The sequence below is a fragment of the Gouania willdenowi genome, chromosome 13, assembly GCF_900634775.1.
Source record: "Gouania willdenowi chromosome 13, fGouWil2.1, whole genome shotgun sequence".
NCBI lineage: Eukaryota > Metazoa > Chordata > Actinopteri > Blenniiformes > Gobiesocidae > Gouania > Gouania willdenowi.
Genome location: NC_041056.1, coordinates 5,360,280 through 5,387,012, shown reverse-complemented (window position 1 = coordinate 5,387,012; position 26,733 = coordinate 5,360,280). Strand labels below are relative to the sequence as shown.

General features: G+C 37.1%; 1 protein-coding gene across 3 annotated transcripts in view; it reads left to right on the top strand.

The window, feature by feature from the left end:
* Positions 1 to 26,733, top strand: part of cntn5 (contactin 5) — a 185,794-nt gene that overhangs the window by 117,465 nt on the left and 41,596 nt on the right. For all 3 annotated transcript variants that reach the window (XM_028464797.1, XM_028464796.1, XM_028464795.1), the window contains exons 9-12: positions 4,557 to 4,738; positions 14,264 to 14,400; positions 14,550 to 14,679; positions 22,417 to 22,561. In XM_028464797.1, coding sequence (XP_028320598.1) covers positions 4,557 to 4,738; positions 14,264 to 14,400; positions 14,550 to 14,679; positions 22,417 to 22,561 — 594 coding nt within the window. The remainder of the gene's footprint in view (positions 1 to 4,556; positions 4,739 to 14,263; positions 14,401 to 14,549; positions 14,680 to 22,416; positions 22,562 to 26,733) is intronic.

Sequence of the window (26,733 nt, the reverse complement as noted above, 5' to 3'; positions counted from 1 at the left end):
TTACCAAAACTAACGCCATGAAAAAAATCCTTCATTTTGTTTGACATCAAAAGCAGCGTCGCTCAAGCTTTACTGAAATTAGGAGCAGCCGAGGACTGAAAGACAGAAAGACGTCATTGGGTGATGATTTATTCCCTCATGGTAACAATGAATGACATTTATGGTTTCTTTTTTTTTCTTTTTAAAAAAAAAAAAAATAAAGGCCATCATTATTGGTAGTGCTGGGCCCCGCCCTAAAAGAAAACCAAAACCGCAATTTATTGTCTGACAAAACAAAAGATTGATACAAATTTGAAGCTTTTTTCTCCTTTATTCAAATCATTTGATTTGTTTCCATTCATTGTTATTCTGTAATTAAGATGAAATACTAAAGTAGTTACCAAGTACGTCCGAACAGAAGTATAAAAGGTAAATTAAAAGCTGTCTTTAATCCCATCACCGCCAAGAGCACTTCATTGTCCTTGTGAATTTAGAGTCGATTTAACACTAAAAAAAAAAAAAAAAAAAAAAAAAAAGAAGAGGCTCAGGGATGGAGCATTTCCGTGGCAGCTCAATGATTGATGGGTTCAGTGGAGATTTGTACGGTGTCACGTTTCCATCTCTCAAAGACCTGTCAAATCTTGTTGTCATACACGACACTGCAGATAGTGTGCACGTAGTGAGACATCCTTTCACCGCATGTGCAACTCATCTATCATCAAGACCTTTGGGGAAAGTCATGAATAAACACGCTCGAGAAAACATTGCTTGAATATCAATTTTAAACCCTTGTTATAAACATTTTAATATTTCAGTCATTTTCGTCCGACAATGTGGTATTAAATATGTGTGGTTAAGTTCAGTATAGTCACTATGTAATTCCTATCATCCCTTTAACTCCAAATTAACATTTGGGGAGTTCAGTTCACAACTGACTTTAATTTCAAAATAATGTGATACTTTTGGTGAAATTATGTGTTTGTTTTCAATACAAATGGCTGTTTGTTGTTGTTATCAGACGGGTGAAGAGTACTGATAAATCCTACTGAAGTAGAAGTACAAGTAAGTCATACGTAAAGTACTCAGAATCAGAATCAACTTTATTTGTCACTGCACATGTTGCAAAGCAACAAAATTTGATTTCAGCTTCATCCCGTCCAGAAACAAAGTTCCAGGTGGCGGTGGGGGAGAGGAGGGGGACATCTGTCTGCATAACGCCTTCCCAAAACAGCTGCCAACGTTATACGGACTTTGCGATAGGTCAGAAAGCTGCCAGCTCCAATCAGCACCTTGCCTGCTACCATCATTCTAATCATGTAGATGTCTTCCACGTCCTTCATGGAAAGAATCGACAGACACACAACTCGCCACTTGTTCCAAGGGCCAAGTGCATATCCAGCCGCAAACGTACAGCTTGGACAGGCGGGCTCACCACTGCCCGATCTTTTTGTCGAAAAACTTTGGTCGATTAGATTGAGAGACGAACTGATTCATAATTCTAGTTTTAGATGAGATGCAAAGAGAGGCTCCTATTAGATTCACAAAACAAAAGCAGCAGCAAGGACAGATATGGGTGGAAAAAAAGGGAGCAGAGAAAAAAGGGACATTTTTTTTTGAGTGTTTTGCTGAGGTACTCAAGTACAAGTAAAAAGTAGCTCATAAACCTGACCTGAAGTCAGCAGTTTATGAAGGGACCATGAAATTAAAAAAAATAATCAAAGAATAATAATAATGTTTTTATCAGTATTGGTTGGGTGTAGAAATGTAACAAATTAGAAATAAAATAAATCGTTCCGAGTCACTCCGATTTCATCCACATTCACGTGTTTCTGTCGAAGCCACAATATCAACATCTGCTATTGTTTTGCTAACAACTTTCAATCAGCCCTAGAAATGTCACCTTGACAGTGTTTTTGGGTTCACACTGTCATCAGTAGTGAATGAGAACAACTCGTGGATGAAACACAGCTACAGTTGAAAAAAATAGATTTATGCTTTAAATTAGTCAATGGTCAACCAGAGAAGTGGCAACAGTCCACTGAGCCTATTACATCAATTGTTTTTATCGGCATGTGGGTTCGTGTGTCCGTGTTTGGTTGTATTGTGTGTTTTATTGTTGCACGTTTACATTGTTTAGATATCACCTCCGTAAAGGAAGTAATATACCCAGTTTGTATTTGTTTCTTTGCCCATTAGCAGGATTATGTCAAAAGAATTGACCAGATTTTGACAAAATTGCTACCAAAGAAAGACCTTACACCATGAAAGATTCCATAAAATTTTGGAGGGGATCCAGATCAATAAACTGAAATCTCTATTTCTCATTATTGACGAAATTTCAAGAATTTGTATAAATGTAAATGTAAATGACAATCCTTATGAAAGTTGACTCAGATATGTCGGAATGGTTCCTCAATTACCCAACAGAGTTTCATCCGTTTTGGATCTGGATTGCGCATTTCATCACAATTTATCACGATTGAAAACCTGTAAACCTTGATTCCAATTTCAAACATTTATTGACCTAAAATAAAGTTAAAAGACTATCACTTTTTTTTTTTTTTTGAGTTTCTGTCAACTAAACTTGACCAATAGTACCACAAAGTTTAAAACGCCTAAAATGTGATAGTTTTTTGTCCATAAAACTAGGACTAAAACTAAGACGGCTGATAAAAACAACACTGATTTGGAGCTTGGCGAAGGTTTGTGCTCTGAGTGCTCTTGGTTTAATATTGTTTTATATTTTACAGTATATTACCTATGTTGTTGTTATTATCACAGTTATTGTATATGTGTGCCTTGTGCTATGCTGCACACTTTTTTTCAATGCCAATGCCAATCCCTCCCACTTTTGACTTTGGTTCGGAATTAAGAATGATAAAACTAAATAGAAGAATCCCTAGACTGATCAACACCATCATGTCTGATATGAGGTGTTGGCTCTAAAACACAGGATGTTATCTAAGAGCTGTGAAGAGATGAAGAGGGTGGAGGTTTTCTTTGCTTTTCTCTCTTTAGAGAAGCAGCTAAAGTGGCAGATAAGAACACAGGGGTGGTTGGGGCTTGTGCAGATAAGAGTTGGTGGATATATTTAGAGAGGTTGTTGCAGACGCAGCCCACAGCGGTTGGTCTTTGCACCGATGATGAAAAAGGTTGGAAAGATGAAGGCAATGTAGACGTCTAAAAGGAGTTATTTAAATAAACAAATACATTCAGAATCAACAAACTACATGACTTCAACGCCAGTATTATTACTTATTTAAGTAAACACTATGTGTCTGATCTCTGGATATCTAGGTAAGGGAAACTATCAAAACTATTACTAGCCATAATGTAAATTCCGTATTATTCTATTCTTACTGTATACTACACCTTTGGTTCCCAAAGTGGGGTACTGTTACGGCTGGTGTCTTCGAGGCTGCGTCCGAATAGTCCCTCCTATCTCCTTTCCTATCCACTTTTACTTAATCCCCTGGATGATGTCACAGTGTTAAGGAAAGGTGTTAGGTGAGGAATTAGGAAAAGGCCATCACGTTTGTTTTGACAATCAAACGCACTTCCACGAGGTGACGTATAAATCCGACGGCCGTGAAGGTTAGTGACGTCTGCCGTGGTGAAAAAACTACACATTACCAAAAATGGACCACTAAACGCACATTGATAACACTTTCTGTTGATGTCATCTCAAAAATCACAAGGTTTGAATGTAAATCAAAGGAAAAGAGGCTACCAGGTTACATGGAACAAAAGGTAAACTAAAAGAACGTCACATTTCTCACACTCACCTTCCACACAAATATGAATAAAACATAATGTGGCTAAAAATGCCTCTTTTCTTGAACGACAGAGTGTCTGTTTTATATAAGTTATAATCTGATAATATGGCTTACATATAATAATATATGGGTTTTAGATTATTTAAAGTTGTTCAAGGCATATTAATGCATTGGCAACTTAAATGATCTCCATTACTTGTCGGTCATCGTGAATGGTGGGTCAGCATTATCTCGTCTCCTTTGGTAAAGGATGCATCAGTGTTTCCTAGGCTAAAGGAGGTTATAAAGGAAGCATTGAACCTCTTTTCCTCAGCTTAAAGTGAACTTGAACGCTCCTTATCACACTCCGAGGGTAAAGGAACAGTGGATAGGAAAGGAGATAGGAGGGACTGGCTGTGTCTGAATAATCCCTGAAGGAACTACATATGTGTAGAACTGCACAGTTTTTGCGTTAAATTCTAATTGACAGTTCTTACAGAATTTTCATGGCAATTACAAAGTGAATTATCTGAACTCAAATACGATTTAATTACAATTACGACAGTAACACATTTTTAAAATTAAAATTATTATTATGCCATAATTGTAATTAATTATCAACTACGCAATTACAATTATAATTGACCCCAACCCTGGTTGAAAAACACTGCATTATATTATGTTATTTTTTAATTGGGCAGCAGTAGGGGGTTCATGGCTTCAGGTTAAATGTCTGAAAGGGTACAGAACCACTGTTGTATATTACATATACTATATTATTATACTGCATCTCATTCCCTCTCATCCTCCTGTCTCCCTTAGTCCCGTCCCAACCATCACATGGAGGAAGATAAATGGGAACATCCCAAAGAAAGCGCGTCTTCGGAAGTCCCAGGCTGTGCTGGAGATTCCCAACATTCAGCTGGAGGACTCTGGAATTTATGAATGCAAAGCTGAGAATCCCAGGGGAGGCACTGCTTTTAAAGGACATCTGCAAGTCTACAGTGAGTCACACACTGTACATGACTATGTTTTCTTTTTCCAAGCCATGCACAGTTCTGTGTTTGGCACAGAATTCTAGTTAATGCTGATTGTTGGTACATATCTGTCTCTTTTTATATATTCCGTCACGGTTCTCACCAGGAATTTTTCACAGCATAGGGGGATTGTGTGGTGCACAAGTGCCACCGGTGTGGAAAGTTTTGAAATTTTTAACTCTCTGAGGGCCAGATTTAGTGAGGTAAAGCCAAAGTTGTTGTTTTTGTTTTTAAATCTTTGTTACTGCCTTACTTTTAAGTCGAACGTTATTTATTGAATTGGTGAAGGTGATGATGAATGTAGTCCTCCACTCTTAAATACTCACACTGTATAGACAAGAAATAGCATTTTATACAAAAGACTAATAATTACAACGGTACCGATTTAAAAAATAAAAGTTAAAACAACAGAAAAGCCCCCCTACGCTGCTGAAAACGCACCATGGGTGGCGACATCACTTCATAGGGGATCAAATTTGAAACGTCGGGGGCCCCTATGCTCAACAGCGCTAGCGAGAACCCAGTTCCGTAAAAGTGAGCGTACATCCTGGTTTCACTGTTGATTTTGTCGACTAGAAATTTTCGTCATAGTTTCCGTTGACTGCATTTTTTTTAAGTAAACAATAGTGAGACTATGGCTAATTAAAAAATACATGTGAACAAAAACTATATTACAATATATTGATGTTTTCGTCAACTAATGAAAACTAAACTATAATTTCGTCACATGGTATGAATTTAAATCAATGATGTGATGTGGTCATGTGGTCATACGCATTGATCACATCACATCTGTCTATAATATGTTAAGGTTTCATTTATTCAGACAACTTTTTTTTCCAGGAAGCTTGCTTTGATCTCCTGACATGTTTCGACTTTCAACTGCCAGTCTCCTTCAGAGGCATCTGCTGATCGCTTTGATGTGTTCAAAGCTTGGACAGGAGATCAAAGTAAACTTCCTGAAAAAAGTTATCTGAATAAATTTAACTTTGATATTTAACATATATTTTGTTATACTGTTTTATTTCGAACAAATACAGTAATACAGAAAACATAATTACACTAAACAAAATATTTGATGCAGATGGCTTCCCTCCAGAAAAAAAAAAACAAAAAAAAACAATTGCATATATTACTGCATACACCAGTGTTAATTTTGTTGACTAAATATTTTCGTCATTATTTTCGTCACAAAAATATTTTTGCAGACGAAAAACGAAGCGGAAACTAAAAAAAGAAGTCCTTGATTGAGGCTAAAATAAAAGAATAAAAGACAAGACGAAAGTGACGAAAATCCAATCAGAAGACAGAATCCATCTTAATCTACTTGTATTATTCATGGAAGGCGATTAGTCTGGAAACGCTCGTTTAGAGTTCTGTTGGCTGAGTGGGGGCGGGACAAACACGCGCCAGAGTAACCAATCAAACAATGAGCGGACCTGACGACAATAGCGCGACAAGCGTCGTTCTTTTTCCCTAAACAAAACCAGCAGACGCAAACAGCGTGTCGTACGGTACAGACTTACGGTTTTAAAGCCTCTTCTTGTGATTTCAACAATATATCCAGGTCTTTTAAAACAGAGCAGAGTGCAGCTGAGAAGGTCTTCTCCGTGTCGGCCGTCATGTTTGTTTTGATACTGCTTTGCTCAGTGGGTATGACGTTTTTTCCTGTTCGGCTCTCATTGGCTCGGCCAACTCTGAGGTCTTTATGATCTTTGACATTTGCACTATTTGTTTTGTATAAATTGAGTTGCAAGTTAATACTTGGTTTTTTTTTTTGCATTATTATGGGAGAAAGATACAATTTCAAACTTGACAGTCTGTTTGTTATTCAGTACTGCTTTTGTATTGAAATAGACACAGTTGTGTTGAAATGAAGTTAAATTTGTGTTTCATATATTACATATACACACATCAATTACAGTAGGTTTCGTTTGTTTCCTATACCAGCGGTAAAAATTGTCTTGTAAATCTGTAATTGATTTAGTCGACTAAAATTGCTTGGTATTTTAGTCGACTAAAATAAGACTAAATTAAAACAAATCAGGTGACTAAATTTTGACTAAACCTAAAGAATTTTAGTCAAAACACTAAGACTAAAACTAAATTAAAATTTGTTGTCAAATTAACACACTTTTTGTGTTCCAAAGAAAGTGGGTGGAAGTACAAAATGAAATTGCTGGAATTAAATCTGTCTGTGTGTATTTATAACATTTTTTTTTTTTTTTTTAAATGAATCATGAATAAACACTTATGCTTTATGTTTTAGTCGACTATCTGTAACAGATTTAATTGACTAAAATCTAAATATCATTCTGCTAACTATAGACTAGACTATAACCAAAATAGTCCTGATAACTACATTTTGATTAAATTGCATTTTTAGTCAAGACTATGACTAAAACTAAATCATAATTAACACTGAATTCATGCACACTACTTTTGAGGATTTTGTTTCACGAAATAAGTACCATTTTTTTTGTTTAAATCAACTTTTAAGGGTTTTTATGTCGTAACCTGGTGGTTAGTATTGGTCTGGTTCATCATGGTGAGAGAAACAGATGTTTGTAGTAATAGAATATTTAGAAAAATCTCAATAATATGTCTTTGTTACTGAACATGTGCATACTACATTAGATACAAGTGTCTACATACAATGGACCAGATGAAACCACACCATAAAAAGTCATCACAAACATGTTTACAACTACAAAACTGGAGCTATTTAGTTACACTGTTGGACCAGTAAAAAAAAAAGACAATCTAAATGAGGCCAGAGATTTTCCACAACTAAAAACAAAAACATATTTCAAAACCATGAGAATGAATAATATATAAAGGAAGCTGTTGGTAATCAGATAGAGGGAGAGCAGCCATTGTATCATATTGATAAAAGGGAGATTTTTGTTTATCTGAATGGAGTATATCTTAAAATGCCACGGCATAAAGTGGTTGTAAAGAGTTACTAACTTTCTAAAGACAAATGTGCTTTTTCATAAAATGTTTTACCACTTTAAAACAATAAAAAGTGATTAGATTGTGGTTAGGTTTCTAACTGAGAAGCTGACGTAAAAAAACCTCCTTATGTGTGATGGTTGCGTCTTATATATATAATATATAATATAATGGACTTCTTCAACCTTGGTGTTGCACAACATGGAGACACTGCATCTTAGACTAGCTCTATTCTGTTGACATGGCAAGGAGAAGAGGCTAACTAATCTATAACAGCCACACTCTGACTGTAATTTACACAGGTCAGTCGTCAGGTCAAACGTTCATTGTGCCAGAGACCTTCTCCACCATCAATCAATCAACGCACACAAGAAAACATACATCACACAGTGTGGTGTATATGCCAGCGAGGGAGGGGGAGGGGCCTAACATCAATCTGTGTAGGAAGATACTAGGCAGTAAACAGGTTATTTGGTTTTTACACCTCAACAACATCCATCCATCCATCCATACATCCATCCATACATCCATCTCATCACATATCCATTCATGCATCCATCAATCAATTCATTCATATATCTAATAATCCATCCATCCATCCATCCATTCATATATCTATCTATTCATTAATCCATCCATTAATGCATCTATCACCAAACCAACCATCTATCCATCCATTAATGCATGCATCTATCCATACATCTAACTAATAATATATCATTATTATATTTATAGATCATCCATCCATCCATTAATACATTCATCCATCCATACATCCAACTGATGACTTATCCATACATGCCTCCATCAATCCATCCATTCATATCTATGTATGCATCCATCCATCATCCATCCTTCCATCTTAGCATTCATCCATCTATACATCCAACTAATCACATATAATTCATGCATCCAGCAATCTATTCATATAACTATTTATGCACCCATCCATCCATCCATATACAGTGGGGCAATTGTGCAAGTTCTCCCACTATAAAAGATGAGAGAGGCCTGTAATTTTCATCATATACCTCAACTATGAGAGACAAAATGAGAAAACAAAAAATCAGATTGTAGGATTTTTTAATGAATTCATTTGCAAATTATGGTGGAAAATAAGTATTTGGTCAATCACAAAAGTTCATCTCAATACTTTGTAATGTACCCTTTGTTGGCAATGACAAAGCTCAAACATTTTCTGTAAGTCTTCACAAGGTTTTCACACACTGTTGCTGGTATTTTGGCCCATTCCTCCATGCAGATCTCCTCTAGAGCAGTGATGTTTTGGGGCTGTCGCTGGGCAACACGGACTTTCAACTCCCTCCAAAGATTTTCTATGGAGTTGAGATCTGGAGACTGGCTAGGCCACTCCAGAACCTTGAATTGCTTCTTACAAAGCCACTCCTTGGTTGCCCGGGCGGTGTGTTTGGGATCATTGTTGTGCTGAAAGACCAGCCACGTTTCTTCTCCAATGCCCTTGCTGATGGAAGGAGGTTTTCACTCAAAATCTCACGACGCATGGCCCCATTCATTTTTTCCTTTACACTGATCAGTCGTCCTGGTCCCTTTGCAAAGAAGCAGCCCCAAAGCATGATGTTACCACCCCCATGCTTTACAGTAGGTATGGTGTTCTTTCTCCTCCAAACACGACGAGTTGAGTTTTTACAAAAAAGTTTGATTTTGGTTTCATCTGACCATATAACATTTGCACAATCCTCTTCTGGATCATCCAAACGCTCTCGAGCAAACAGGCCCGGACATGTACTGGCTTAAGCAGGGGGACACGTCTGGCACTGCAGGATTTGAGTCCTTGGTGGCGTAGTGTGTTACTGATGGTAGCCTTTGTCACTTTTCTCCCAGCTCTCTGCAGGTCATTCACTAGGTCTCCCCGTGTGGTTCTGGGATTTTTGCTCACCGTTCTTGTGATCATTTTGACCCCACGGAGTGAGATCTTGCGTGGATAGGTGTCTTTTATACTGATAATGAGTTCAAACAGGTGCCATTAATACAGGTATCGAGTGGAGGACAGAGGAGCCTCTTAAAGAAGAAGTTACAGGTCTGTGAGAGCCAGAAATCTTGCTTGTTTGTAGGTGACTAAATACTTATTTTAAAGAGGGATTTACCAATTCATTAAAAATCCTACAATGTGATTTTCTGGATTATTTTTTTCTCATTTTGTCTCTCATAGTTGAGGTGTACCTATGATGAAAATTACAGGCTTTTTTGCCCCACTGTATCTATGTATGCATCCATCCCTCCGTCTATTAATGCATCAATCCATCCACCAAACCAACCATCCTTCAATCTTTCCATTCATTAATGTATTTGTCTATCCATTCGTGCATTTAGGTATTCATCCATCCGTACATCCAACTAATCACAAATCAATTAATGCATCCATCCATCCATTTAATCATATATCAATTAATTCATCTATCTATTTATCTATCTATCTATATGTGCATGTATGCATCCATCCATTTATTCCTTTTTTAACCAATTCATCCATCTAAACATGTATCAATTCATGCGTCCATCTATTGACAAATGCATCCATCCATCCATCCATCCTACCATCTGTTGTATAGTCAAAACTGTAAATAATTTAGAGACTGTAAATAACATTTAAGGAACAGGAAATGCAATAAATGCACAGAAAGTCCTGAGTTTCATCTTTATTTTTTTGACACAGTGAAACCTTTACGAGTGCACAACAGAATCAAAGTTTTTGCCAGGATGAATGTAAAAAAGGATTCATACTCCCACTAAATTAGAAAGTAGTGCTGGTTTTAATGTAGTGCTAAAATTATTGTTCACACGTACATTTTCATAATTAAGTGTTTGATGTATGGTTCTTGTAGCCTACAATTTAATATATCATTTTTAATGCCCTTGTTATTAGTTTATATTTCATATTTCTCATCTTACATCTTATTACCTAGCCTGTATTAGTTAGGATATAATTTTTTACTTTATCTATTACATTGTTTTGCTGTTGTTCAATTAGCTTGACATGCCTTTTGAATTGCTATTGCTATTTAAAATGTTATAATTAAAGAAATGTTCACTGTTAGCCAAAGTGCTCCTATATTCATTATTTAAGCTAACAGTTGGAACCGCCTGAGTTTGTAATTAAATTAGTCTTTAGTGGTTCTTGCCCATTTTGTCATTTAAATGCTGTTCCTTTTCCCTGTTTTCTCTTCTGTACTTCTAGCACTTTGTGTTATCATTGACTTTCATTTGAAGGGAGCTAGCTAAAAGCTGCATGAAAGCAGCTAATATTTCCACTCTCATTCTTCTGTTCTTATCTCCATGCACTCGCACAATCTTAAAATAGAGCTCTCTAAGATAAGAAAATAAGTCCTCACTAGGACCTAAAAGGTCTTTTAATCTGGCAACAAAGTCAAAGTCTGCAGGAAAGCAGCGTTTTACTTTCTTTTTGCTTCTTTTCCTAATGATTATGACTTTAGAAATAACAGTATTAGTTTTTGAATATATTGATCCCTTTAAGGTAAGAAATGTTGCAGAATTACGTGTCAAACTCGAGGTTTGGGTGCCCATTAGACCGTCCAATTTGGCCCACAGGAGAAAGTAAAAATATAAATGAATGTGTAAATTACCAAATAATCCAGTTGTAGACATGTCAAATTCACCAATTTAATGAAACTACAATATATTGCGGGGTTTTCTCTCATTTTTAATTGCAAATGGTTAAAAGAACTTTCAATTTTTTCACAAATCTTACAAACAATTCCACAAAATTACAGCAAAATTGGTCACAAAAAGTGATATATAAAGTGAATCTCCGGCAGGGACTGAGCCTAAAAACTGGGGCACAAATGATGTTAAAATTGTTCTTTTTTCACCCAACCTAAAATTCGCAGCCCACTTGAGATCAAACTGGTCCTTATTTGGCCCCTGAACTAAAATGAGTTTGACACCCCCGCTCTATGCTCTTGAACTACAAGATGAAAAGAGACTTAGAAATTAAAAGAAAAACAGTTCAGGGTTTGAATCAAGGACAGTAACACTGAGGAATGACGAGCTGGACAGGAAACATCTACGCAGTTTGAAACATGATGAAAAGTTGGCTGCAGAGAAAAGAAAGAGGAAAAACATAGCAAAGCGACCCTGAGGCAGACACTTTTTCACAGGCCATGGTCACGGCATGAAAAGATGAAAAGATGAAACATTTTGACACAAAATGATATTTGTGTCAAAATGGAAACAAGCAAACGGACACAAATCAGACTTTTTGAACTCAACGGTTTCTCAGCTCGTTTAAACCTTTCGTCCTGATAAAACACATTCAGGAGACATGAATGGCTTTTTTAGACTCCCTTGTTTTGAAAATCAGAACTAGCATCTTCCACATGCTGAGAAACAGTTGCTCTTCTCTTGGTTTGAACCGGTTCCAGATGCTCCACCTTGATCGAGAAAACGGACTCACACAAGATGAATCTGCAGAGGCATTAACACGATATTCAAGATATTACAGACAACGTGGCTTTTGTTAAACTGGCCTAACCGTTTATTTGAAAATTGCTTTGTGCATTGTGCAATTGGGGCCTCTGATTTTCCGCGAATCTCCGTGATCAGAAATGATGAAAAGTACTTAACCTCACCTACATGTTTGGGACAATATCACAAATCTTCATTATGTTTTACCCGCTGAATGAGTTTAGTTGACGTAAATATTTAACAGAAAATCTCATGATGAGAAATCATGAAGCCGCTTTTAACTCGAGATTTTGTGACGTGGTACGAGATTTTGTCAAGGGTGATCTAAGAGTACTGTTTCAGCACTTCTGAAGCCTAGAAAAAAATATTATTATGGTGATAACTCAACTAAGCATTTTTGATACGATTTTGGGAAGTTTAGTACCCAGTTCGGAAACTCTAAAACTAAACAAAAGGTAAGTTTAAAGTGGAAAATCAGAGGTCTAATGTAATGTATCGGTTTACTTTAGTTACTTTTCATCAATTGATTTCTTATCTGCTGTTTTTTCTCAGAGTTCTGTTAATGCCCTTTATCATTTAACTCTTTCCCACATTTGTAGTACTGCTAACTTCTCTGCATGAAAAGACACTGGCTTACATAAAGTCGCTAAGAGATGCTAAATGGCAGTTATTAATAAAGATGGGTTCACTTACCAATGAAAGAGACTTCAGTGACTATGGCGACTAGATTACATTCAAAATCAATGTAAATGACGTCACGTCAAGCGACCTCCTTTCAAGCGACACGACTCACGCAATTCCAGCGACCTCATCGCATGGTCTCAGTCACTGGAAGTTGTTCAGTGTAGAAAATGTTAGAAGATGTTTTCAAGTGACTTCGAGTGACGCTGCGTCGCAACATCCCATCGGCAATGAGTTTCTCCCTACGTCACTTCTATGGTCGTCACATCACTGGAGACACCACGTCTTGTACGACACCTGTGCTCCTTTTTACCCCGACCATAATAAACCTCAATCGTACCTCATTTCTACTACAAAAGCAGTTGTGGTAAGATCAGCCAGGTTTTATGTGAAAACTCAAATTGGGGGGAGGCTGACTACCGAGTTGACGAAGGAGGTGCGGGTTAGGATGGTTCACAAAATACATTTTCACCAATTTTTGCCAGATCTTTTTGCTATGTTTTCATTGACATTGGAAGCATCTGTATCAAAAATGGAGTTAATCGCTGCATTTTTAGTGGCAGACTTTTTCACAATGTTGAAGTTTTTTTCCATTTTCAGGAATAGTGTTTGAACTGTTCTAATGTTCTTACTCAAAAATACAGGGAGAGACTATGAATGAACATACTTACCTTTATATTGTTCAAGTTTCTGATATTTGTGAAAGTTACGCATTCTTTGGTTGAGCAATAAAGATTGTGAAAAAGTGTGCCACCCTTTACGGACGTTATATAGGCTAGATTTTTGTTAAAACTCTTTTTTCTTTACTACCATTATATTGTGAACCACCCTAGTGCAGGTGGGTGGTGCTGGCGTTTTGTTGCTAACATTGTGTCTTCGCTGTTCGTCTGTTTTCAATAAGTGCAGCACAGATTTGCTGATGAGCTCCACTCAAGTGTAAATTTTTGCAGGTCGTGACAAGCATTTGATTGTAGGAGAGTAATTACAACAAATAGAGTAATAAAAAAAAATATTCACAGCATTCATTGTATGAACTACTTAACATCCCCTTCAATTTTTACACTGGGATCACAAAAAAGGCCAAGATAAAAAATGGAAATAACCATGAAAAAGTAACCAAGTTGACTGAAATGTTTTAGTCCATCAAGCTTTAAAACATTTCTGTTTTATAAAATATGCTTTCACATGTATAAATAATCACCATTTATTTCATGATGTCTACTTGAAAGCTGGTTGAACTTGCAGCCTAAGTGCAGCCTCTTACATTTTGACCGAAACATGAAAGAGAAACATGCATAATTTTTCTCGTGTAAGAACTAGTCGCTATAATTTGTGCTTCTTGTGTGTTTCAAGGATACATCACTTATTCTTACACCTTTTTTTCCTCCCCTCAAGCTCTCCCTCAGTGGGTTAGAATGATTAATGATACTCAGATGGATAGCGGAGAGAAGCTCCAATGGGAGTGCAAGGCCATGGGAAGGCCCCGGCCCACCTACCGTTGGCTCCGTAATGGTTTGCCCTTGACATCCCAGGTACCGTTTCACTGCACAGAGCCTTCTTCTTTTGTTGATTGTACCTTGAAACAACTAAATTATTGCCATGAAACTATATACAGTATCTATATATGCTGTGTACAGCGCTAGCTGTTTTCTGGTTACTTACTTTCTTTTTTGTGTTACAGGGTCGACTTGAGCTACACAACGGGGAGATGACCATACACAAAGTGCAGCCGATGGATTCTGGAATGTACCAGTGTGTTGCAGAAAATAAGTACGGCTCAATCTACTCCAACGCCGAACTCAAGATTTTAGGTGAGCGCAATTAACAGGAAGTGTGTGGTTATGAAATATAAAATTCCAACTGATATGGAGATCTGCATAGAAATGAAATTGCATAGCTGGTATCGACGTATGAGAGCAGTAGCGGATGATAGGTGAGGCTTATTGAAATGCAAGTGGGGAACACTGAACTGTTGGATGCTCTGATTGCTAACCAACAGTCCCTGATTTAACCTGGCGCTAGACGTCATGAATAAAAGAAGAACTGTTAACGCTTTTATTCAACGAGGTGTCTGCAAGCATCAAGCAGGGCGACAATCTGGAGCTGTGCTTCCATCATTTTCTGAGGGAAATGAAAAGCAATGACTTGTAGGTAGAGATTTATCCAAATGGGAGCAAACACAAGGAGAGACATCAGTGGTTTCCTTGATGGAGTTTAATGACTCCATTAGGGTGTTATCTCCGCTCTATCGTTTGTCATCACAGCACAGAATGCATTATTATGAGTCCCATTATTTAGAAAAACAAACATTCACTTTGGACATGACTTTGATACAGTTTTCAGTTTGGTATTATCTTTTATGATAAGTTCTAGAAAGATTGCGAGGGTCAGTTATTCACCATAAGCTTTTATTGGATAAAATCATAGTGTATGCCTGAGGAAGGAAAGGAAGGAAAAGGTTGAAATTGTCGCATAAAAGTGACACATTCAGTCAAAAATCTCAGTTTGTTGACATTTTCGGCCATTGCATTGTTTGATGTGGACTTGCGGAAACGGGTGTGCCTGGCCCACCCAAGTGCTGTTCATCCAATAACAAGTTCAAGGACAGCTTTGAGTGACAGGTTTTCAGCCAATCAGCGGCTTGCACCCCACATGTGGACTCTTAAGCCCGCCCACAGGCTGCATTGTCACCAGGGGGGTGGCTGTCTTCATGATGCGTTCCATTCAACTCAGAACTCTGGGATTATTGACCCTACACCGCTTTACTCGTGTTGGGTCGAACACGGTAAAGTCAAACTTTCTCTAAAAATAATTCTCAACTGGTGGGTCGTTACCCAAAAGTGGGTCACGGACCTGTACTAGGTGGGTCGCTGACAGCTGGTCAAAAATAAGTACCTCTCAAATTGGACTTGCCTTTTATTTTGAAAGAAACTTTTCTTTTGACAGACTTGCTGTGAAATGCATGCTCCCCAGGAAATATATAGATTCATGTTTTAAAAAAGATTATATGTGTGTGTTTTGGTTGGTTGAATTCTATTTATGTTGCTGTTTTTATGATTTTAAAATTGTTTAAAAATGTTTTTGCTGAATTATGCTACATAATGTTGCCTTGCTTTGTTGGGCCAATATAAAATTGAGAATAACCAGAATAACCATAGCTTTAATCACACAAACATTATTGCCTTTATTGTAATTTCTCAGAATTTTCAAATGAGAGGCTGATTTCAGAGTTTTCTTGAATGTGTCGCAGAAAAGCGCTGAAATGGTGATAAAGGGAAACACTGTTTTTCTGTGGGTTTTTTTTTTACTTATTTTAACTGACCATCCAGTCTCTCTCTGCTTGTACATAGCAGTGTTTTTACTTCAATCTCATATCACAGGGAATACCGGGAACAAATTAGAGTAAAAATCGTGCCTGTCCTGCCTGTCTGGCGAAAAAGAACCAAGAAATCCCAGTAAGAATATATACTGTAACCAGAATTACAATTTAATTTAAAAGACTCTTTCAAAAGCAGTTAAGGTTGAAGGACTTGCTCAACATCCCACAGTAATGGCCCCGGTTGGGTTCGAACCGGTGACCCTACAATTACAAACCCTCTTCCTTAACCATTACCTCTCCACCGCATTCGATCTGTACCAAAGATCTGGAACCCATGGCTCCAGAGCCACATGTGGCTCTTTCATCCCTCTGCTGTGGCTCCCAGTGGCTCTGTGGAAGAAAAAAATAAATAGAAAATCATGTGTATGTATTTATTCATCAAGGGGGATTCAGACTTTAACTTGGAGAGGAATCTATATCGGTAGGACTCACTGAGTCACCTTTTGGGGATGACCCTGGCAATACACCATGAAGGAGCTTTGACTACTTTTTGAAACTCAAGCTGGAATAGGTGTCGTAAATTTTTCAAGAGAAATCCCCTCGCGGGGTTTGAATCCACTAATTTTCACCAAGTGACCATAAAACTAAAGTTTGGCTTTTCGTCTTAAATACAAAAAAGACTCAAACTGACGTTTAGTATATTATTTAAAGATAACCTTCAACCCAGAGTCTTTTTTTTACGGAGTTCAAATTTATTTTTTACACACACAAATGTAACTTTGTTTTTTTTCTGTGGCTGGTAACTGATTTCATAAATGCAACACACTATAGTGTGTTCATTTATAGCATTAAGGTAAAAAATAAGAAGACTAGCTCAACCGGCAACCAATCACTTGGTCTTTTAAACCTTAACGGATGCTAGACAAGGTAGTCGTGTTGTTCGACAAGGAACGTTAGCAGTTGTGGCACAACCGGCAGCCATGGCTTCTTTCAGACTGACCTTCATCTGTAGCCACAACTCTATTTCAACCTCCACCGGCATGACCGTGGTGTGAAAAAATAATAGATTTTGTCTTCACTTTGAGTTTGTAACACCAGGTTGGACACCTTAGGAGGCAGAGGGGTCGTCGTCCAATCAACAGAGTTCGATTGCAAGGCCATTCTGTCCTCAGGCAAGACACTGAACCCTAAATCTCTCTCAATGGAGATTAATGAGCTCCTTGCATGGCAGCTGCGTTGCGCTTGCTGTGTAAATGATTGGTCATGTAAGAGGGGATTGGAAACCACACACTTCTTGTGTTCGTGTACTTGGAATTTTTTAGTTGAAGTGTGAAAGGACATGTATAGATAAGTGCAATCCCATGCTCAAGGATGCCAGAAGGTGTACGTGCACACGGATCATCCTTTCATGTGTGTATGAGGGTGCAAATACACACCTGTGGTATAGGCTTTCAACTTTGAACCATAAGGAAGTAATAGAGGCATTTCTCTGCCTTTGGGATTCCAGTTAATATCTTACCAGTGTGATGTAATAGCTGGCAACTGTTTAGTGTACATGCACTATGTTCTACTTGTCATTTTCTATACTGGGTGTGTGTCCGACTACTCCCTGCAATCTCCTTTTCTTTAACCAATGGAAGTATTTAAGTGGTGGTCGTTATAAGGAGCATTCTAATTCTCTAAAAGCTAGGGAAAGGAGGCTCAATGCTTCCTTTATAACCTCCTTTAGCCTAGGAAACACTGACGCATCCTCTACCAAAGGAGACCAGATAATGCTGACCCACAATTCCTACAACCTCTAAAGGGACCCGCTCATTTTAGCTTTCACGGAAACTCACAATGACTGAAAACAGAGCACTCTGTCGTTCAAGAAAAAGGAATCGGATGCATTTTTAGCAGCATTGTTTTATTCAACATATGTCATTCACCTCGGAATGCTTTGTGCGGTTGTACATGTGTATGCCTACAATGGTTTGTAGGCCTAAATCTTGCATAGATGTAGCAATTTAATAAAATCATATTTAATTTGGATTCATGTTGATTTCTGATTGGAAGGTGAGTGTGAGCAACCATTCTCAATGTGACGTTCTTTTAGTTTCACTTTTGTTTCTCCTTGCGTCCTTTCCTTTGATTTATATTCAAACTTTGTGATATTTGAGATTATATTAAGAGGCACAGAGGAAAGTGTCACAAACCTTCACCGCAGTTGGAATATTACGTCACCTAACTCCTTTAGGAAGTCTCCTAACACCTTTCCTTAACCCTGTGACCTCATCCACGGAAAAAGAAAAGTGGAAAGGAAATATAACACGAAAGCTCCCAACACAACACAGAATGACGAACCCCACAACGTAACACAAAACAAAGGACACACAAATACAGACCCCACAACTCAAACAACGAAAGCGGTCCGGTTAAAATCCACGATGAAGGGTGACAACAACGTTGGTAAATAAAAAAAATCCACAAAGAATGACTGACTGAATGGATCAGGCACTGACACCGATGTTACGGCACTCTTCTTCGTGGATTTTTTTTATTTACCTAGGTTATTGTCACTCTTCATCGTAGATTTTTATGGGATTGCTTTCGTATTGTGTTGTGAGCTTTTGTGTTGTGTTTTGGGGTTTGTATTTGCGTGCGGTTTTTTTTTTTTGTGTTGCGTTGTGGCGTTCGTCTTTCTGTGTTGTGTTGTGAGGTCTCGGGGCGTGTTGCGTTGTGAGCTCTCAGGGTGTTTTGTGTTGCGTTGTGGCGTTCGTTCGGCCACCGTAGCGCAGCCTAAGACACATCTGTTGACACCCGCTCCCTTTTCATGTTTTTCCCGAGGACAGTTTGATTTACAGTCTCTCCATTTTGCCCTTTTTAGAAGCAGAATCCTTTGCATTCTCCGAAAAACGGAAAACGGAAAAACAACTTTTTGTTCCTTAGTTTGAGAACACATTAAAGGATGGCCCTGCTGAGATTATTTAAAATCAAGGTGTTGTCTGCAAGAATCCAAGGTTCTAGCTCTGAACAGGCTTTCTTTCGTCTTCCTTGGAGTCACAGTCACATGGTGAGATTTGGAAGCTGTTGACAAATGTTTTCATAACCATACTTCCCATGGGCGCGTCTTCCCTGTGACCTTTGCCCCGTTGAGTAGGCCACAAGCACATGCTATCAGGACAGATTACATGACTAATAACAGCCGGAGGATGAACAATCACTGGGGGCTGCATTGGTGCAGACGGTGCCCTCGTGTCTGCGATCGTGTCCCAGATCCAGCTCTTCTGGGATGAGATGGCGGTGGATGAAGCAGTGTTGGAGCTGCTGCCACCAGCTGCAGGCCTGTTTCTGCTTTGATTAAAACAAATACACACAGCAACTGCTCTGTTTTCTGCTTCTTCTTCTTCTTCTTTTCTTTTTTTGTCGTGTCTAGAGGGACCTCTGCCACTCAGGCAGCTACTCAGGCTCAAAGACACAAGTGTTACCAAGAGAGAGGTCGGCCCGTAGCTACGGATGAGATTGAATTGTCATTGTGTGTAATGTCACCTTTGAGACATCACGCAGGATTTGAATAATCACACTTGACACCGCCTTGGAGCCTGTGCATGGCCTTGATGTGAAATAAAGCCATATACCAGTGCCACGTCAGCTTTAAGGCCCATAGTCTTATTCAGGCTACTGATGCTTCATTTGTTCTCTAAAGCAAGTGATAATTGTCGTGAATGTTTGAGTTATGTGCGTTTGTTATTCGCTCAGGCAGCCTGAGTAAATATAGGTTAAAGCCAATATTCAAGAAGGCAGTGAGAATCATCCAACCATGTCATCATTAACATGGCAGTTATTTGAATTAATTGGTCTGCTACGCACAATGCGGACGTGTGTGCTGCGCTGAAGAGTTTACAAATGAATCCGTGCAAATGGTAGACGCAGGACTTTAAACACTTGATGTTGTAGTTGAGGATATTTTCTTGAATACTGAATTTAAATTGGTCTCAAAATGTAATTGGTAATTATATCAAATCATAGAATTATATATAATGTTGTACAATCAAATCAATTTAACTCATAATTAGAATTGTTGGTAAAAAATGTAACTTGAAATGTAATTTCAAATATAATAATTATAGTAATTATGTATATAAAATTGATTATAGATATTATACAAATAAAATACATTTAAATTCAGAATATCTTTCTAACTCATAATTGGAATTATATGTAAACATTTAACTTAAAAGCAAAATTATTATCTATAATGTACAATTAAAATCCATTTATAACTCAAGTTATAAAAAATTTAAATTTACATTTTAAAATCTTATGTGATTCAAAATTATTACATATAATATACATTTAAAATATATGTATATTTCAAAATACATTTAGAACTCAGAATTAGAATTATAGGTTAAAGGTAGTTCAAAATTGATTAGAATTAGAATCTAATTAGTAACTGCATAATTCTAAATTATTATACATTACATTATGCAATTCAAATTTAGTTAAATTAAAAATACATTTAGTACTCAGAATTATGATAAGCATTGCACATCTCCAAGTACACAGCTGTGCAGGGTCATTTGCCAGTTGGTGTTAATTAAAGGTTTATGCCCATGTCACATATTTCCATGAGTTTTTCCAATTAAAAAGTTTTATTAGCATTATTATTAGCAGTGTGGCTAACGTTTTGTGTAACTCAGCGTAACTATCCCATTAATTTTAATTCACTGAAGCATATAAAATGGAAAATTAACAGTATTTGAGTCTTTTAACTCTATTTAATATGTTTAGTGTGATTTATGTTTATTAGCCAGTAAAAAACATTTAACAGGAAAAGATGATGGAACGAAACAAAACAGAAAAGTGTAAAGTGAAGTGGAAATATGGTAAAACCTGAAACATAATTTGGGAGTCTCTACACTGTGCTGACAGACACATCGTACATTAATGTGGGTCGTAGAAACCACTTCCTGCTTCCTTTAGTGGTGAGGTAACTGGCAAAATGTAAAAGAGACTGAGGCTGTGTTCAAAATAGCATACTATGCACTACGTACTGTTCTGTGGTGTCACCACCTCTAGAACCCTTCCTTTATGGGGCTTGTCTTTGCTAATTGCGTCTCATTTCCACCTGTTTTCTGTTCTATTTGCGCAACAGCAGGTGAAATTGATTCTCAATCAGTGTTGCTTTCTCTAACTGGACAGGTTGATTTCCCAGGAGTGTGATACACTTGGTGTTACATTGTGTTATTTAAGTGTTCCTTTTCTTCTTCTTTCTTTTTTTAGCAGTGTATTAATGAAGCAGTATGATTCTTGCGTTTTAAAAAATTTGCAAAATCTAGATCCTTATGTCTGTAAAAACTTTTGTTGTAAAATTCAGACATGGCAGCATATAAAGAAGTTGTTATTTTCTCTTGAGTGGGCAGTAGAAAATTGTTGTCATTTTGTTTCATGCACACAAACACGCGCGCAGTCGCACACAGTAACAGACTCTTCATTACTATTATTAACTAAGCTCTATTGAGGATCATTGTAATCCAGTTCTTTCAAGAAATCAATGAGGATTAAAGCTCCTTTTCTAACAATAGTCTGAAAATTGTCGAACATTGAGTCATGTTATAAGTATTTTATCCACCACCAGTCGTCTAAACCAGTGTTTCTGAAATGGGGGTATGTGTACCCCGAGGGATACTTGATTGCACTACAGGGGGTATTTGAGAGATAAAGTGGAAAATTAACAAATTAAAGCATTAAAAATATGGGGCTTTATAATGATAATCAAACTAAATATTACCAGCACCTCACAAGACGATAACAAAAACACACAAAATAGAAGAAATATACACAGAATAATAAAAAGAACACACAAAAACAACAACAAAGACACACTGAATGAGAGAAAAATACACAAGATCACTACAAAATATACAAAAATAACAGATAACCATACAAGAACACATAGACGGAGAAAGATTAATCTCTCTATAAAAGCAAGGAATCTCTGTCTGTCTGTCTGTCTGTCTGTCTGCCTGTGTGTGTGTGTGTGTGTGTGTGTTCCTCAAATATCTCTGCGGATCAGGATGAGACTGACCTGAGAGTTTCAACATGGCTGCTGCATGGTTCAAGGTTGTGCAACGTTGCATTTGTTTGGACTGCAATGATACCGTTAATACATTATTTGGAGATTGAATAACAAAAATGTTTATTTTGGCTTTGCAAACCTGAGCTTTTTGTGTTTTCCTCCTCGCAGCATCGGCACCAATCTTTGTTCCCAATCCTGTCCGAGTCATAGCCACGCTAGGTAAAGACGTGCTACTGGAATGTAAACCAAGGGCGTCGCCCAAACCACGGATAACATGGAAGAGAGGAGACCGACGGATCCAGCTCAATAAAAGGTACAACGATCACAAAGTGTTTTCAACCGGCACATGTCATAGAAAATACGTGAAATACTTGGTCAACAACTTAAAGGAGGTTTGAACAACTTCACTTGTTCTCAAGATGTAGTGAAGAGGAACTAATGGCAGAGGAATGAGACAGGAAGCAGGAGGGACTTTCAAAACAAAAGTCATTTAATTAAATGTTGAACTGCAAAAACACTGAACAACGAAAGTAGAAAATCAACCAAAACCGACTTGAACGACAACTGAAATTACTTAGAAAGTAACTAAAGCACAAAATCACTTTGTTTTTTCTGCTGAAAACAAATGTATTTTGGTGTGAAGTAGTGTTGTTGATTAATTATTGTGCAATTTTTGTCATTTTAGTCAAAGTATTTCACTTTTGACATGTTTTGTTGTAAAAATTTATAAAAATGTAATAGTGACTGCCCTCTATGGGTTGAAACCAGGCTATTAAAATCAAATTTTGTTATTGGCTGAGAATAGTGGCTTCTGACGTTTTGGTGGCATTTTACGTCGTGAAACAGCACTGTTGGCCCCGCCCCTTTTATAAAAACTAGCAGCTGTCGACAACAATCTGAGGGAAGTTGATTTGATTGAGAGAATTGAGATAGAGAGTATTGAGTAGCTAGTTAGCATAGCATAGATTGTTCTTTGGAGATTTTATACTATTGACTGGGTGTGTCTTAACTGCTACAAGAGCCCCGCCCATAATCATTACATTTCTTTTTTATTTCCATCCATAGCTAGTTGTTCTATAAGGCCTTGTCCGCACGTAACTGGCTCTTTTTATAAACAGATATCCACCCTCCTCCTTTTTAAAAAAAAAAGTTACGTCTACACATCATCATCATCATCATCAATCCACACAAAACAACATAAATGTGAATGGACGTCACTCTCTGTTGTTGCCAGTTTTATGTATTAGGGTCCGATGTGCACCATTATAGCTTTGCACACCTGCCTAACAATGTTTGAGACGATCTGTCTGCATTTGTTGTTTTGCGTTGTTTACTCTCATCAGACAAATAGTACAGGGTGCAATACAGGCAACTTTTTCTACCACACTGACCAGTCATTGCATTATTGTGGCCTGTCCCTCTATATGAGGACGAAGCAACTCCGTCTATGACAGGACGGAGGACCGGGACATGCGGAAGTTTTCACGCCTCTCATCCAGGATGACGACTTTGTTTTCAAAGTGCGTCCAGGTCTGATCCAAAATTTGCGACGGCGTCTATTGACGAGCAGCATTCCTTTAAGGTGGTGGGAGGTTTTTTTCACGTACAATCGCCGACTGCAGCGACTCCTTTGCTCCTCAAGGAGAAGCAGTAGTTGGACTCCTACCAACAGGCCTGTAGCACAGTATCCATGTCGCCCACTGCCCGACATAAACAGGATCGCAAATACAGTATGTATGGGGAGAAATTTGTCTCAAATATATCCATCATTTTCACATGAATTTTTCAGATTTTTCACATGCGTAATAATTTTTGTCAGTGACGTTTCTGAAAAAACATGTGAAAATCTAAAAAAAAACGTGAAAATCTACAAAAACAACTTGAATTTTTTTTTGCATCTCCAGATACTTTTTTGTTGTTTCTTGAATTAACTTTTGATAATGTTTGTTGATTTTGTGATTAACTCGATTTATATTTCAGAAAGTGAAATTATAGAATACAGTTATTTAAGATTGTTTTGTGTGTGGTGTTATAATTTAAAAAAAAAAAAAAAGAATAATAATTAAAGTATTTTAAAAAATACACTTTTAATAATTTTTTTTAATTATTATTACAACTTACTAAACAATTTGAATTCCAAGTGACTCCAGATGGGGTCACGGCCCCAAGGTTGAAAACTCCTCACAACAGCCAGCTTCAGTCTATGTAAAAAATCATATCTAAACAGGACATAATTAAGTTGAAATTTCTCTTTTTTACCCAAAATCTGCATCCAACTTGTGATCAAATGCTTCGTATTTTAGCTTTGAGTAAAAACGAGTTTGATACGCCTGCTTTAAGTGAAAAAAAAACCAAAACATTACAAAAACAATCCTGACCCATAACCCCAATATCTCCTTTTTGTGGGTAATGATGCCTTTTTTATTCTTTTTTACGGGTAAGAAGAATAACAAAAGGAAGTGTAGGATTCCTCTCTGTGTTGCTGTAAATCTTTTCAGCTCATTGAGTTGCAGCATTGCCTGTGTTGGCCTAATGTAGTCGGAGGCTATCAAAGCGAGACCATCCCTGGTCGACACAGCATCGCTGTTGTTTAACAACTTCCCGACATCTACACAATATATCATTGCACTGCCTGCATCCATGCGCTACTGCTTTTTGTGGCGTTGGGGAGTCAGAAAAATGTACAAAACACAAAATATTCACTGTTTATTAATGATTGTTCAGTGTCTGTAGTAAAAAAAATATATAAAAAGAACCCAAGCAAATGATTAATTTTTGTTTTATTACTGAAAAAAATATAATGTTCATTTCCTTTGAAAACAGTGGGTGACATAAACCAGGGAATTTCAACTTTTTTTAGAAATCAACCAACAAAATTTAGTTTTTCAAAATTAGCTGTTGAAAACGCACGTATATAATCTATATATTTTCCTGTGCAACATGATTTTCACAGCATACCTGTCAAAAGAAAAGTTCAATCTCCAACATGAGAGACATTAAGTATTTGTATTTTTTTTTTTTTTTTTGACCAGCTGTCAATGACCCGCCCAGTACGCGACCCACCAGTTGAGAATCGCTGTCATAGAATAAAGTTAAAAAAAATTACATTTCTCTAATGTGGGTCAGTCATCTGTTTTTATAAATAAATCTATAAGTTAAAAATTATTTCCACGAGGGGTGTACATTACAATGAATTTGATGATATGATACAATATATCCCCATACTGAACAATATGATATATATAATTGCGATATAATTGTAATTACAAATTTCAACTACAAAACGATATGAAATACAGTTTATTTCAGTTTTTTAAAACTTGCGAGAACAAGTAAATGGTAACTAATTAATAAGTAATTCAAGTACAAATATCAAAAACAAATTATTTATCAAATTTTTCCAAAAAGTTTGACTTTTGCTTCTGATTCTGTGAAGTTCTTAAACTCTTTTTCTTTTTTTAAAGTATAATAATAAATAATAACAATTTACATTTAATCATTTTGGACATTTGTTGGATCGTTACAATAATCGCTAGAGATGTATATTGATTTAGCAATTTCGATGCTTTATCGATTCCTGCTTATCGATCCATTTTTTTTAATTATAGAATCCCAAATAGGCTGAAAAACAAGTAGTACATGAGTACATAAAAGAATACAGTCTGGTTTAGTAAAATAAATATCAGGTATGATAATATAAATTTTAATTATTCACCGCTGAGAATAAACAATACCTAAATGAGTGCTCAATAAACAAATAAACAATACTCAAATGAGTAAAATGAGTCCACAAGTCAAGTGGATATTGGCTTAGGATACTAAATTAACCTCATTTTTATCATTATCGCACAACGTTGGCCAATATATAAATCCCTTAACTGCCAAAACCAGCATGCTGCTTTTATTGTGAAATATACAGGTATGCTACTACATTCTGTCACCGAATTAGCTTAACTGAATAGCAGCCTGAGTGACAACACTGAATTCACACTAACCATTATGTATCACTGCTGAAACACTACGTTATAAGTGCTTTTAACTAGATGTGACGTATGTAGAACAGACGTACTGAGTCAGGTGTGCGATCATGAACACACACACCGCGAGCACGCAGGCTCTGGCTTTAACTCACCAAACTACTCAACAATATGACAAACTATATAAGAGCTGGGTAATCACTCTTTCATTTACGCACACATACCGTAACTTCTAGTTAATATTTCACCGCCGAAGCCGCTCGTCATCTCGTCAACAGCTTTCTGCGTAACACCCGTTTGGAATATCACACTGATCTGATCTCATGTGAGTACGCTCACCTCTGGCGGTGAATAACATATTCCTCACACATCAGACATAGATAAAGTAGACCTCCATAAACAACAGTACTTATTTATATTTACTGTAACTTTGGGGCCGTGAAGCAGCTCAGCTCTTCTCTACAGCAGCTTGTGTGTGTGTGTATGACGTCATCGCAAATTTGCGAGT